Genomic DNA, 16,124 nt, shown 5'->3' with positions numbered 1-16,124 from the left:
GAAGGGCAGATGAAGCTATTAGCTATTCTGATGAGCAATTTCTAATAGTGTGATACTGCTGTGGGTGTTATATATACCTATCTAGCATATAGTAGTCAAGGAATATTAAAGCAAGAGCTCTGACTCAACTGAGTTAGAGAAAGAAGTAAGAGACAGCCATCTGCTATAATTCCCCATATAGCTTTTGTCGCTCCATATTTTTCTCCGTACTTGATTTCTTTGTTATAGTCAGTTTCCTCCCACTGCCCTTTCCTCCTTCCCTGCAACAAGTAAACTCCACATGAGCAGAGACCCTGTAAGTCTTTTTAATATTCTATCTTCAATGTGTACAGTGCCTGGTTTGTAGTAAGCACTCAAGACATGCTTGTTAGTTGAATAAAACTATCTGCTTATTTCAGTGATGGCTACTGTCAAAACCCAGGGAGTGGCCTTTTCAGGTTCACAGTGGGGTGAGGTCTGCGCACTATGCACCATCAATCTCTCCAAACATTACTGGCATAGAGTGTTCTCACCATAAAGGAGGCATCTTTTAATTAGGGACAACAGGGGACATAGAACTGCTGGGTTGAACTATTTCACCTTTTGATTCTTAAATATAGGAGTCCTGGGTCCAGGGGCTGAACCCTCAATTTACTTTATATTATCATTCCTACTTGTGTCCTCCTTCTTGGGACATTTTAGAAGAAAGGCCTTTGGAGATATAGAAATGGAAAGTTTTGATTTAGTTCTGCTTAATGCCACATGAAGTACTGGACAAAAATAAGCAAGATGGAAAATATGTGAAATTCTGAGTAATCTGCGTATTTGGTACTTCAATATGGAGATGAACTACTGTAGAAAAGATTAAAGAAATTAAAATGTGATTTTAAAAACAATTGAATATGTAAGGAAAGAGAATAGCTCAATGAAGCAATTATTACTAAAGTAATCATAACCATGGTTACATCATCACTGTTTTTTAAAAAAAATTTTATTTTTTTATTTTTAGAGAGAGGGGAAGGGAGGGAGAAAGAGAAGGAGAAAAACATCAATGTGTGATTGCCTCTCACATGCCCCCTACTGGGGACCTGGCCCGCAACCCAGGCATGTGCTCGACTGGAAATCAAACTGGTAACCCTTTGGTTCGCAGACTGGCACTCAATCCACTAAGTCACACCAGCCAGGGCAGCATTACTGTTTACAAACCTCTCTCACATCATCTGACACTCTCTCCACACCTAGAACCTACTGACTGAGCATTTGATTCTTGGACATTTTTTCAAGGGCCAAGCCCTCTTTCTCAGGCACTGGGAATTCTGAGGAATTTGCAGTTACAGTTATGAGAAAAGAGTAAGTAAGTGCTGTGAGGAGAACTGAGCACAGGGCATTATGGGCATATTCAAGGGACACTTAACTCAGACTGCTGGAGATCAAAGGAAATTTGTGAGAGGAGAACAAGAAGCTGAATCATGGATGAGTAGGAATTAGCTGGTGAAGAAGGCAGAATAGGGCAGGTCCAATAGCATGGACGTGTGAAAATACAGGGTGCACCAGGAATTTCAATTAAACCTGTGTGAATGAGAGATGGACAGAAAGGAGCGGAGGAGCAATGAGAGAGGAGGCTGTACACTGTCCAGAGGATAGAAGAAGAGCCTTGAATTTCACGCTGACTAAAGGCATGATGCTCTGGAGACAATGGAGAAACATTGAAGGATTTTAAATGAGGAGAGATGATCAGATATTGCAGCTACTCTTTGTTGCTTATCCATTGAGAATATTCTATCTTCTTCTTAAAGAATCCCAATTTTTCTCATACATCAGGAGGCTACATTTTTTTTCCAGTGGAGACTAGGCTTTACCTAGTCCCAGGATGTAAAATTTGATCAATGTAAGCCAACCTGGGTGATTCTACTCCGTTGCCACTGTCTGGTTTGGACATGGGCACGTGTCACAATTTTGGCCAAAGAGACTTGAGGAGAAATCTGCTCTGGGGCTTCTGGAAGAGATTTCCTCTCTTAAAAAAGTGATATCTACTGTGGACATTCTTATGCTATTGCACAACATGTGAGCATGTGTTGCTTAGAACCACTGCAGTCATTTCGAGACCATGAGCGAGCCTGAAGACAGAAGTCAACATGCTGAGGATGGCAAAGTGGAAAGATGAAAGGAACCAAAGGCCTTGATGTGGCTGATGGCTAAATTATGTGTTCTGTAACTGCCCACTCCAGAGTTCTTTTGAAAAAAAAAATCCCCTTACTGCCATTCTGAGTTGGGTCACTTTTTTAATTTTGCAGTCCAAAACATCCTAGTTGATAAACTGATTTTCTATTATGAAAGTCCGCTGTGGCAGCAGTGAGCCAATTAGGTGGAAGGGAACTAATAATGCAGGTCAGAATGTTAGCAGGAGGCTACTGCAGGAATCAGTGACAAGGAGACAAAGCCTGTGGGGGTGGGGAGCGGGGGAAGAGGTTTAATAGATAGAAGGGATTTGGAGTGAAGAGGACTTGGACACCATCTAGTTGTATGTCCAAGATAATTAAACAATTTCTAGATGTTGGTGCCAGGCAATGAGATAGGAAATAGAGGAAGAGGAACACCTGTGGGTGTTAGGTGCAAATGATGTCGTAGAGGCTACAATACCCCTTCTGCAGATGAATTAACCAAGTCTCAATTCACTAGACTGAACAGTGTGTGAGGCTATGGATCTTGTCTATCTCTTATACTAATGATTCCCCTTTGCCATACAGTAGATGATTAACAAGGATGCTTAATAATAAATGAGTGAGGTTTGAAAAATTAAGATAGCACATACAGTTAGAAGTTGTGAAGTCAGGAAATACGCTCAAGGGCTCTAATTCTTGCTGGCACACTGTCTACCACATGCCAACATTGTCAGAAAAAGGCTGACTCTCAGATTCTGAAGTACAGGAGAAAACTCTTACTGGTAGATGTAGAATAAGGGTGGACTCTCTCAGATCACATTAAGAAAGTATCTATTTTTTTCCCATTTAGTGTATATTTTATGGGAGAGTTTCTTAAAACAGGAGATGTTCAAGAAAGAAGAATTTAAGGACATCCGAGAACCATGGATTTTATCTCATCACTGACACGTTTAATGAAATAGATTCCTCTCATTCTAACCTGAAGCTTATAATTGAAGAATCAGGGACAAATTTAAGACTGAAGGCCTCTCCTCAGTGAAGAGGAACTGACCTAAATGACTCTGAGACTACGTTAAGTCATGCTCTTATGTTGCCTTTAAAAGAGTCAGGGAACAACTGACAATCTTACTTATGAGAACCATTAAGATGATAGAAGATATTATGCAACAAATCCCAGTCTTTCCTCCTGTAAAAGCAAAGAACCCTAAGTATTAAAGCCTCTCTAATTTTTATATCATTCTCCCAGTATTTTTCTATCTTTATGTGTCTTTTATCAGCATCCTTTGTTTCTTTCACATTCTTGAGCTGAGGGACCCAAAGCTTGTTGATAAAATAATTACTTCTATGTTTTTGTTTCTTTTCTCATGTCAGACTTACAAGAATTTAAACGTTTTCCAAAATTAAACTAAGAGATACAGAAGAGGCAAAGAAGTAGAAAATATTGACCTTAACCTCGAAGAATTGACCACTGGGGATGGGAAGCAAGATGCATATAGACTCTTACTCATCCAAGAAAAATGTTCCTGTGTAGTTCAAGGGCCAGACTGCAGACTCTACAGAAGTGTTTCAGAAATTTAGAAACGCGATAGAGACTCAGGGGTTGTTAGGGAAGAATTCATGGACACTGATGAATACAGAGTGAGACTTAAAGAGCATCTGCAATTAGGGAGGAAGAACAGGAAGGAGCACAAAAGGAGGACGAAACGGGAGGAGGCTGGAGTATAAAGCTATCTGGAATGGACAGTTTATATGGAAAATTCATCTAAGATACTTAATTTTTTAACATTCTCCCCCAACAAAGCTTTATTTAGATGTATGTCCATTTTGGACATCATCTAGGTGAATGAAAAATGTCATATTTCCTCTCCAAAGATGATCCTTTCATGAATTAATATGTTTGGCTTTGATAATTAATAAACAACATGTTGAATTTTAATTCTCTCTGTGGTCTTAATTAGCATTTTGATATTGAGTATTTGTGGAACCTTAAAAAATCAGGACCCCATTATCAGACTATAGAAACTTGATAGGCCAAGCACATGGTAGGGGCTCAATAAGTATTTACTGAGTCAGTAGGAAAAGGAAAAGAAAAAGAGAAAGAAGAAAGAAAGAATGGAATTTGAAAATACTATTTCTCATTACTTTTTCAAATGTCAGGTGAGCAATTATTTAAATTGTTACTTATTATGTTGAATCCTATCTTTAGGCTTAATTCATTATAAATTGCCATATCTTCAAGAATACAGAGTACATAATTGGTATATTTTTATTATTTTTTTAGATTAACTATGGTTCTTCATCTTTTCCTGAAGTTCCTGAAATTTTCAATAGGCATCAAGAGTTATAACAGAAACAGTTACATTATTTCTTGCAGGAATAGCCTGAACCTGAAATATCAAAGATAGGTCAAGAGTAATAGTGGAAAACAGTAATTTGGTTCCATCTTACAATACTCTAAAGAAAATAAAAAGAATTCCAGGAAATGTTAGTTGCAGTCTAAATGAACCTCCGACTTTATATAAACCTTCCTGATTGACAGAGGTGGAGAGAGGAGTGGAACAAAGAACATGAGAAGAAGTAAGCAGTTATTTACAATAACAAACTCCTCTCCCCAGGGGGTAAGTTATTCTGGAGCAGGAATGAACTGAAACCCTTTGCATAAGCAAGAACTGAGTAAGATAAACATGTCAGACACTGCCGTAGACTTGGAAGACTCTCGGCATTCCAGACTCCCCTGTGTTGTATATTGTGGGAAAGGGGCCACCAGCCTTGAAACCAAAGTGGCCTGTTCTCAGGGTGACATCTGCATTTAAGAGCAAGATAACCTTGGGAAGCATTTAGTCTTTCTGAGTCTGTTTCTTTATCTGCAAAATAGGGATAATCATCATTATCTCTTAGGATGGTATAGATTAAAAAAGGCAGTGTCTGCAAGAGCCTGAGTGTCTGACAAATAGCAGGAGCTCAGCAAACTGTGATTTGTATTAATTCTTAAGCAACTACATGGGGCTGAAATTCTCCACTCCAAGAGGGAAAGGCTTCTTTACATTTGTGAATACAATGCAATCAACTTATTAATTCCAATATTTATACATATAAATGTATAAATGTAGATATGGAATATCTATTTGTATATAGATATGGAATATCTACATGAAAAAATAAAGCTAGAGCCAATTCTCAATCATCTAATGCAATGAAAGCAAGACATACAGTAGTCCCCCTTTATCAGAGGTTTCATTTTCCATGGTTTCCATTACCGGCAGTCAAATGTGGTTTGCAAATATTCAATGAAAAAGTCCAGAAACAAGCAATTCATAAGTTTTAAATTGTGTGCTGTGCTGAGTAGTGTGATGAAATCGCATGCTATTGGGCTGGGGCATGACTCATCCCTTTGTCTAGTGTATTCACACTGTATATGCCACCTGCTTGTTAGTCACTTAATAATCCCCTTGATTAGTGCAGCATAGAGAGAGAGCAACAGAGACCACAGTCACATCGCTTTTATCTGTGGTACATTGTTATCATTCTTCTGTGTTATTATTCATTATTGTAGTTAATCTCTTAGCATGCCTAAATTATAAATGAAACTCTATCATAAGTATGTATGTCTAGGAAATAACATAGTATATGCATAGTATAATAATGTAGTATATGTAGCATGTATCCGCGGTTTCAGACCTTTCCTTGGGGGAATGTCCCCACAGACAAGGGAGAACTACTGCACCCAGGAGGAGGGAGCACATACTTTTTGTTCTACCCCTGTGCTAGTTTCAGCGCCTCATCTCCCCTTTAACCACCCCCGGTCTCGACTCCAATTCACCCACAGTCTGTCAGTCTTTTTCTCATATCTACTATCCAGCAAACTTATTTAGCTTTTCCCAAATTTTAAGAATATTCCTACTAAAAAATTTAAGGATCAGGAAACATCTCAAATTCAAATAAATCATTCTGTACAACTTAAAGACCCTGACCCTGATTAAAACTGACACACTCATAGTGAGTCTTGGCTCTGCCCACGTGATGCACAGTGCTCAGACAGGGAAATATTTTAACATATTTCAAAATACAATTAAAACATATAAAAGCCATTGGAGAGAATTTGGGTTCTTGTATTAAAGGATAGCTCCTTCTACTTTTAGTTATAAAAGATTTTTGTAAACCTTAAGATCTAAAATATGCTTTAAATATCTACAATATGTCAAGAATAAACTTTAAAAAAAATCTCAAATCCATGTAGTATGCTGTTGGTGAAATCTACTTTTCAGGCTAAAAAAAAAAAAGAAAGCTGGAGTGGGGTGGATCTATAGAGACACTTTTATTTATTTTATAACCTGTGAAATGTTTTGTAGCCACAGAAATGGTTCTGGGAACAGTAATGTTAAAACTGTTCAAAAGCTGAACTTTCGATTTGCAGAGTACAAATAGAGAATAAGTTGCAAATCGATCCTTTAACAAAGATTTTGATTATGTATATAATGGTGTTGTTACAGAACAAAAAGGGGGGCCTGGGATGATATACTACTACTGAAAGAAGCCCCCGGGTCCATCATGTCCGCCACCCGAGGAAAGACGTCTCTCAATGCCAGAGATTCATGAAAAGGAAAGGAAACGTTTATTTAATGCTATACAAACTTAAAGTAGGGACCTAATGTCTTCACTAAAAATCCTAAACTCCCTTAAAGGACTCACAAACAGACACAGTCCTTCCTTCCTTCCCCCTTTGCCCAGTCCAGAGTACCATATCTCAGGAAAGGAAATAGAAGTCCATGGCTCAGGCAGTCCTCTGGTTCTTCCCAGTTAGTACTCCATCTCGACTGGGAGACCTCCCTGGGTTCCCGGCACCCTCCGCTGAGTCGCCGGGATCTCTGCTAAAACCAGGTGGTGGTTCCCCTTCTAAAGCTGCGGGGGTCCCCACTCTGGCAAAGGCACATGGTCCTTTCTCCCAGGGCCATGGGAGTCCCCACTCTGCCAGGCCGCGTGGTTCTCCCTCTCTCAGGGCTGCGGGAAGGGAGAGTCCCTACTCAATCGAGGCTGCGTGGTTCTCTCTCAATGGCTGCCGTGTCTGGGTTTAAATCCCCGTGCCAATCTTCTTCTGCAGCCCCATTTCCGACTCCTCCTACACTTGGGCACACTTGCCCTCAATCTGCTGTCTTCTCCAGCTTTTCTGGTTGCCATCGTGGGTCTGGGCAGGTGTGACCCCATGTCATGGAGCCAATCTTCTCCCAGCTCCCACGCAGGTGCTGTAACTTAGGGGACCTGCCCCCCAGTCCCATCTTGGGGCAGGGGGAGATCCCTTTCCATCCCCCTGGCCTTGAGCCTGGCCATAGCTATTTAGCATATTTAAGCAACCAGCCAAAGGCTATGGGTATGTTAAATGACCATGCCATGGATTAGCTGCAAAGCTGCCCTGCATGTTCTTGCTCTGTGTGCCCCTTCCCCCAACTCACACCTATGGGGGAAGGGGTGAAGACACCTTAAAATCTCCTGGATACCTTGAGTTCTGGACCCCATTTCAAATGCCTATTTGGGGTCCCCCCTCTTGGCTGTACCCTGTAACAGTATTAAGGGAACAACCTCAGGTCACAGATTTTTAATATCCTCAATAACCCTTCCCCATGGCCACTCTAGGGCAAGTTTGTGAAGTAGTATAAGTTGGTCTTCATTAAGTTTGTTCCACTTTCTAGTCCTGCAACCTCTCTAGGCCTGCTCCTGTTACATCATTTCATCCCTGCCCAGGACTTCTCTTAAAAAATATCAACCTGATAAATCACTGATCAGGTTAGCCTTTGCCCAACCTTTTACATGAGTCTTTGCATTAGAAGAGCGATTTTCAGCCTTTTCCATCTCATGTCACATATAAACTAATTACTAAAATTCTGTGGCACATCAAAAAATATATATTTTTGCCAATCTGACAAAAATATACTTTTGATTCATTAACACAGGCAGGCCACTGTTGTGTTGGCTGTTGTCATTTTTTAAATTATGACAATCTAAAGGAAAGGAGGTCAGTGCCCTTGGCTAAATAGTCAATATTGAGTGTTTTAAAAATGCTTGGGGCTCATTGGTTGAACGTGGCTGCATTAGAAAAAAGTGATTAGCAGGAAGTATTGCACCCTCAAAAAATAAATCTCTAATGATAAAATTTCAGACACCACCTTTTTGGGGGAGGGAATTATTTGGGTCAGAGAAGATTTCCTAGCACAGGACTAGAACTATAAGTATATTTGTAGTAATAATTACCTTTTATCTATTTCTCAAATATTGATTGTGAGATCACTTGTACTGTAGTCACAAAAGATACACGTTGAAAAAAAAGAGTTCAAGATTTCTAGGCCCAATCCCAGAATCATTAAGACAGACTCTCTGGGATTGAGAAGTTTATAATTTAGAAAAGGAAGATATAAGAGTAAACAAATACAAATGAGTACTACTATCCCAAGTTTGGAAATGATCAGATTACACCCTACAGACAAGAAGCTTAGGGTATCGATGCATTAATTTGGCCTATGGGTATTCACTGTAGCATGTGACAATAGAAGCTTTGTTTGAAATTGTAGCCATATACAAGGATCCCCAACTTTATCTTTGGTCTTACCAGGCACTCCAGCTTGCACCCAGAACTCAATGTCTGTCCCTTCTCCATCACGGAAGACCTGTGTGACATTGATGGGCTGCAGCAGGCCCATGATCTCCTTCATGATGGCTCTGGCCTTGTCACTGCCGGTGAACTGCAGCCCATAGGGTAAGAAGGTTCCCCCATCAGACTCCATCACCAGGCTGTAGTTGGAAATATTTGCCTAAAAAAAATGACAAATGTGTTTGGTTTATTTTTGTTGCTTCTATGCTTTCTCCTTGGGAACTATCAACAACAATAATCAAATACTTTCTTTCTTTACCAGTTCTTGCCAAAATGCATCTTGCTCTGCCTGGCTTAGGGTCTGGCCTGCACATTACCTAACTGTTCTGAGATGCACAATTACTCATCCTGGGATATGCCCAACTCGAGTTGACTTGGAAGGACTAAAAAATGTGATAAATAGAAGTATAAAGCCCCATATTAAAATTAATTATTTCTACTAGCCATAGTATTCTTCCAAAACATTTTTCTGAAGTGAATACTGTGTACCTGGATGTAATTCCTCCTATATGGTGGGGGATCTCCAGATGTATTAGTGATGATCCAACAAAACAAGGTATGCTCTGAAGACTATTTTTCTCTGCACCTCTTTCCTCTAAACGGATATTCTATCTTGTTTTAATTGTGAGTTCTGCTGAAGCTTAAAGGTACCAAGCTGACAGGTTTGTCTTGGGTTTCCGATGTTGCTCTCCCATCTGCTGAATCCCCTGGGAGGGAGGTAATAGAACAACACATGAAACACTGCTCTGTCTGGTGCACAGCCACAGCTCTCTACACCCTGGCTCTCTGCCAGGCTGCTAGTTTGTCAGCTCTTTCCAAATAAAGCCTGGTAAGAAATCACACAGCGACTTCATGTAGCCAATAGCGGCACTACAAGAGCTCAGAATGGAAGAAGTTCCCACCAGGTTGCACAGCTACATTGCCACACTGACCGGAGACCGGCAAGTTTACGGTCCTTCAAACTTGTCTGGCCATCTGTTTCTCAGGAGACATCCGCTTCTTCAAGACTGACCAACAACTACTAGGTTGAGTTACTCCCAAGCTATTCCTGGAGGGCACTGTGTTCATTCCTCATTTTTCTTCTAGTAAAAATCAATAATAACATTTGTGTGGTGCTCCCAGAGAGCTTTCATATTTATAATCTCCTTTGATCTTCTTCCATAACCCATAAAGCAGACAAAGCAGCTTTATGGTTGGTGCTGTTTTATAGGAGAGGAACTGAGGATCAGAGAGGCCAAGTGATTTGCTCAAAGTCACTTGGTCGGCCAGGGGCAGAACTGGGCCTGAAATCACTGCTTCCTAAAACTGCACGCCACCCTGGCTAGCATGGGGTCGAATGCTAAGTTAACACTTGCTCCGAATTAGAATGATTTTTCACTTACATAACCAATTAAAGGTTGCATAAGTGGTTTTTTTTTCTAAAACAGATTCCTTTTACAATGATTTCCCAACTATTGCCATGGAAGTGTAAATGTTGTTACAACGGCAAAAGCAGTGGTGAGTTCTCAGGGAGGGTGTTGCCAGCATTTATAAGGACTAAATGAGGTGACGAGGTGGCCCTGGGATACCAGTGTTTTGTTTTTGTTAATCATAAGAAAGTTAAAGAGAAGTCTGCTCATATTTCTATTCTCACTTCTAAAGAATTTTGGTCTTAATGAGGATTTTCAGAGAAAGACCCAAGGCATTTATAATGCAAGTGTCATCTCAGTTTTCCACTGTGCCTACTACAGCATGGCAGCATCATTAGAGTAAATAATGTGCAAAATGTTTGCACTAATGCCTTGTATTCAGGGCTTGTGTAACCAGCACACCAATACTAGGTCAGCAGGTCGACATGTCCTAACCCTCTCCCCTCGTATGCCCTGCTCAGCCCCACACCAAACTCTCTCTGTCCCCTGTGAAAGAGAGACTAGAAACATCATGACCTATTTGCAAATGAAAACAGAATTGGGTAATCTTCTATGTGAGGCTTCCCACATTGCAGGCAAATCTCATCTTTCCAACATGAAATGAAGCAAAGTGCTCCTAATTATTTACTATTCAGGTTAAAAGTGGAGCTAGGCAGTTTGGCTGTCAGACCCAACACTATTAAGCAGCCCAGTGAGGTGGACACAGCTCTGTACCTACTCTGTTCTCTTTCTGACTCAAAACTGACACGCTGGCCTGTCAAAGGCAATGACTGGCTCTCTCCCTCTGTCTCCCTGCTATGTCACCTTGGCCTTTGGCTTCTCCACCTGTAGGTTGGTACAAATGCTCTTTCCCAAAGCTTAAATGATGAGTCTGCACATATGAAGCTTTGAGCACCTTCAATTAAAAGAGAAAGAGTTTTGTAGGCCAAAGTCAAAGTGGTTGCATGAGCTAAACTTGACAGGGCACCTAACAAAATGTGCTTTAAGGGCTTCTTGGCCATTGTCAACTGCAAAGGAACAGATGTCCTAGGGACAGCAGACTCCACAGTTTGTGAATGCCACTGTGCAATGTCAGGATATTGATAGGAACATAGAGAATAATACATAAAAAGGAACTTTTGAAGGTGTCCTATGCTATACATGCAGAAGCTAGTTGACCAGAGAGATAGAGAGTGAGCTTTGGAATTAATCAGACTGCGTTTGATCCTTGGATTAACCAGCCATTCTGTGTGACTTTGGCTAGTTTGGGTAACTAGACTCTGTCACTATGAAACAGGCATGAAACTGGCAGCCAGTTCATGGAGGTCAGGAAAGAATGCATCCTAAAGCCTGGTGCATAATTAGCACTTGATAAACAGTTGTTATAGGTCTTACCCATTTAAACTATTCTATTAGCTGTTCATAACGATGACAGGCAGCATTTTGAAGTATTTCCCATACTACAGACACTGTGTGAAATGCTTTACAGCTTATCTCACATAATGCTCACATTCTATGGGATAAAGTTCTTATTACACAGTTCTTATCACCTTTGCTAATAGAATAGTTTAATTAAGCAAAGAGAAGAAAGCAAAAACTAAAACAAAAACAAACAAACAAAAACACCCACTATTGCTCTATAACTTCCTTCCAACTAGGAATAAAAAGCTTGAAATAATAAAAGATCTTTTCAAGCCGAATTAGACAGGATGTAAACTAGAATTCGGGTGTATGCAGAGACTTGTTTGATTTCTATTCACATAGAATTTTATTAGCTGCTGCTAACGTGATGGCAGCATTCTATTGTTTACTATTTATATATAAACATCTCCATATGTGTTCAATACAGAGCTAAGAAAACAAACCACCCACTGTCTATGACACCGCTTTTTCCTCCTCATTCATGGAGTCATCGTCTAATTGCTAGCACATGGTGAAGGAGTTGGGAAAACAAAATGTCTCTGCACAAAGAAACCAAATGAATAAGCCGGGTCGCTGGGCTGTTAGACCTGCAGCTTCTCAGGAACATGTTGTCACAAACATCCGTGTTCCTTACTATGCCATAGTCACTGGGGACACGTTCAGTGTAGATTTGAAAAGTTGATTATAGCTAGTGGCAGTGGAGGAGAGCTGTGCTCATTTCATTCAACCCATTTTAGCACACATAACAAGATGCCATCCTGTTTACAGGGTGTAGGAAGAAAGTGCTTTCTAGAGACTGAATGCTTTATTGCCAAGATAAGCTAAAGCGTACCGATGAGGAGGCTGAGCAGCTCAAAGATAAGCTCAGCTATTACCTGCAAAGTTCCACTTTGCTCTCTTAATAAAGAGAAGCATCTCTTTATTAGGATACATGGAAACTGTTCTTCACTGCCATGTAATGTACATAATGCAAGGTGGAGAAATACTAGTGGGTGACCTCCCAGGTTGGGATCACTGGATTAGTTAATATCTGCTTAGGGTTGAAGGAGATATCATAACTTTGTCTTGTGCTAGGATCACATCCTATCACACTTTCCTTTTTTTCTTTCTTTAAGGGTCAGTTTACTCTGCCAAAGAACAGTTTGGTAACCATTAGCATTCTTTGGGTGCAAAGCAAGATTAAAAAGAAGGAAAGTGTTTAAAACAAATATTGCATGTTTTTAAATGCTTACTCCCTAATATAAACACAGAGATGATGCTTGTGTTCTTTGCTTTTATACAGTTCCAAGCGATTCTTCTTCAGAAATAGAGACCCAAGTTCAACACCTCCATCCCCTCCAAATTTGGCCTTTTCTTTGTTATAATGCTTTCATTTTCTTATAACCGAGGTGACATGTGTTTGGTTTTGAACTAAAGTGACTTGGCAGTCCCAAAATCAAATGAGGAAAAAAGGCTTCTAATTATTCAAATTAATCATGTGCCCTCTTCAATTCAATCTTCAAAACAGTAAACTCCTCCCTGACCCAGGGCAGTCATCCTCAGTGGCGCTGTCCTGCCCCAGCAAAGGTTAACGTCTTACAGGCGATGGCGGTGCGAGTTTGGTCAGGTGGTGGGCTCCAAACGAGTCCTCAGAGCCAGAGCTGCCAAGGACACCAGGTGCTGACTTGTTGCAATCATCTCTTCCAGCTGTGCCAGTGGCCCGGCAATTCCCAGTTCAAGGGGGGAGGGGCTTCTTCCCACGGCTTCAGCTCAAACACCTGTCATGGTTGGGGGGCCTAGGTAAAGAGGTACCTCCCTGCTGTGCAAAGCCAAGAACAGGTTTTACTTTCTGATCAGGTCTACCCTGAAATTCAGACTTTTATTTCTGACAGTCTCTAGCATTCAGTTCTGAACAGCCTTGGGTACCCAGGGGAGAGCCAGGAATGGCGTGATGACAGAGTGGAGTGCTGTAAGTTATTTTTATTTGACAGCTAAACTGGCTGCAGCTTGGGGAAATGGGTAGTCTTGGGTAAGTTACCTTAGTACTAAAATTGCAGGCACCTACTGTGTTTTAGCCACCGTTCCGCTTGGAGGTGGGAATAGGATAAATGGCTCCTGGAGAGCTCTTGCCAGCCTCATCTTGGTGTGTTTACGTACAGAAGGGTTCTTCTGTGAGATGAACCTGTGTTTTCAGGCAATCCGATCTTTACACTATCTGAAGTGCTCTAGGTCTCAGTGAGTCCTCCTCTGGAGCTGGCTCACGCCCACACATAGCCCTTAGACTTACTGCAAACACGTGATCCCACTCTAAATGTCCCTGTGGGAATGCTAGTGAGCCAGAGACTGGAAACTGTACACAGACATAGGCTAAAGGAAATAAGAATTTTATTTATATTACCTAGGAAATGGGAGTGTATTCACATGTCTTTTAGGGAAAAAAAGAAACACGTGACCCAAGATAAACTTTAAAAAGGTTTATGTGGCAAGTTAATGTCTGTTTTTATTTTATTCCTGCATGTGGAAGCAACATAATCAATAGTTAGAAGTAGTGGGACTCAAGGTCTCCAAAATTAAATTTTGGTTCCTTTAATGTAATACATTGGTCAAGTTTTCATGTTACTAGTTTCATATGCATTTCAATCTTGCGGTCTTCAATCTTCAATCTCCAATCTTGGAGAAAAGAAATCCCCAACACAGCTGACTGGCTTTGTGAAAGCAGCCTTCTCTGCCTTTTTCCTTCTCTGGCCCTCTCATGCCCTCCCCATCACAGTACGTCTCTGTCTGCCTGTCTTCTCCCACTGGCTACCTCCCCATCCTTCCCCAGGCTCAAAATGTAAGAACTAAATTGCCTAACCCAGGAACCCTTCCTTCAGCGGACCTTCCTTTTCTGACACTGTTGCATGCTGGAGAGATAATAAAGGCATGTTTCTGGTTTCTGATAGGGCCGTTTTACCAGTCAAGGTAGAGGTTTACTTCTACTGCCCTTCCCTTGTGTGGGAAGACTGCAGCAACTTCAAGTCCCTTGCTGGGGTTACAACAGACAGATGAGTTCATCTTCTTATAGGTACAGTGGTCGGGTTATTTCTTTGAAAAATATAGTATTTATTTTCTTATCCTGCAAAAGAGGCTACTCTATACTCAAAAACTGAACTGTTCACTCAGTCCTACAGCAAATCACACTAAAACACCATTAGTCACTAGTTCTCCTTCCTTTATAACCTACAGCAGTGTTGGATTGTGACAATATCCTCCTATGTTTACTTGATCAAGCACTCTTTACTAATATTAGTAAAGATTCTAAACGTAACTTTAGAAGTAATTCTGTTTTCTTAAGCATGACTTTCCTCCCTCTCTCTCCTAGGCACAATATTGAGTGTGAAATGTCATAAAAAACAATAATACCCAAATATGAGTTTCAAGGCTCTTGGTTTACTCGAGTGGTTTCATGCCCTATCTCTCCTCTAGCCTTCCATGCCTAATATGCTTATCTGATATGCTAGGTTGTTGCAATTTATTTAATTTGTTTTTTTTTTAAATACCTACCTTGCTCCTAAAAGAATTCAAGGCTTCCTATAATAAAAGAAATTCTAATACCCTCTTTTAAAAGCGTGTAAACTTTCAGGAACCAAGAAAATGCCCTGAAGGCAAGGATCAAATCTGCATGGACCTCTGCTATATTTCCAGCTTAAATAACAGGGCTCATCACATAGTAGGTGGTCAATAAAGGTTTGAGGAAAAAGAAAGTCACATCAGGAGAATGTGATGGATCCTCCGACAGGCTGTAAGGAGGCTGTAAGGTGGCTCCACTCAGCACAGGCTGGCAGGGCAGTGGAAAAGGCTGATGCATCGGGGAGCTCTCCTTACAGAGGAAGAGAATGCACACTACCAGCTCCTTGAAAAAAAAGCATCAATTTTTCCAGCATTCAATTCTAAGAGAAATTATTATGTGGCCCTCTCTCGAAGGAACATTGCACAAAATAAGGGACAGAGTCTCCATGAACAGTTTTACAAAGGAGGCAGAAACACTTATTTTTCCAAATACCATTTTCTAAATATTGATCCTCAATTAAAGCAAAAAGCAAAATATGAAGTCATATTTTCAGTAAAGGTGCTTCTTTCTTTGGGGAGTAAACTGTGTTTATTCAATAGTTATTGAGATAGAAGCAGAGGAACAGGCTGACCCCTCATCTCTGCTCACCCTGGGCAGTGCTAGTTTACATCCTTTGTCTTGGTACGGTCAGCAAGAGGGCCTCCTTTCTCTCCTCAATGTTCCCTGCTTTTAATAATAAGTCATACTCCAACCTACCTATGAAACAATTTGTACACAAAGATGAATAAGATAGGACTGGTTTCTTACGAAATGGCAGAGTTTAACAGCAGAAGTAATAACTGACTGTTATATTAAATGTGATAAATTTTATGAAAGAGACATGTTAGAAGGACAAGGGGCAACTTCTGGAAAAGTAGGGGATAGGTTAGTAGGGGAGGTAATGTTTGGCCTGAGTGAAGGCCCTCAACTGGAAGTTCTCCAATGAGAACAGCGATCTTGTTAAT

General features: G+C 40.7%; 1 protein-coding gene across 1 annotated transcript in view; it reads right to left on the bottom strand.

Annotated features, from left to right (window-relative positions):
- CPQ (carboxypeptidase Q) overlaps positions 1 to 16,124 on the bottom strand; it is a 409,571-nt gene that overhangs the window by 66,396 nt on the left and 327,051 nt on the right. The window contains exon 7 of the mRNA XM_045861077.1: positions 8,740 to 8,941. Within this exon, the coding sequence (XP_045717033.1) occupies positions 8,740 to 8,941 (202 nt within the window). The remainder of the gene's footprint in view (positions 1 to 8,739; positions 8,942 to 16,124) is intronic.

Source organism: Phyllostomus hastatus, unplaced genomic scaffold (assembly GCF_019186645.2).
Source record: "Phyllostomus hastatus isolate PE091 unplaced genomic scaffold, TTU_PhHast_1.1 phas_scaffold_21, whole genome shotgun sequence".
NCBI classification, from domain to species: domain Eukaryota; kingdom Metazoa; phylum Chordata; class Mammalia; order Chiroptera; family Phyllostomidae; genus Phyllostomus; species Phyllostomus hastatus.
The sequence above is the reverse complement of the archived record's forward strand: the minus strand, read 5'-3'. Positions and strand labels throughout refer to the sequence as shown.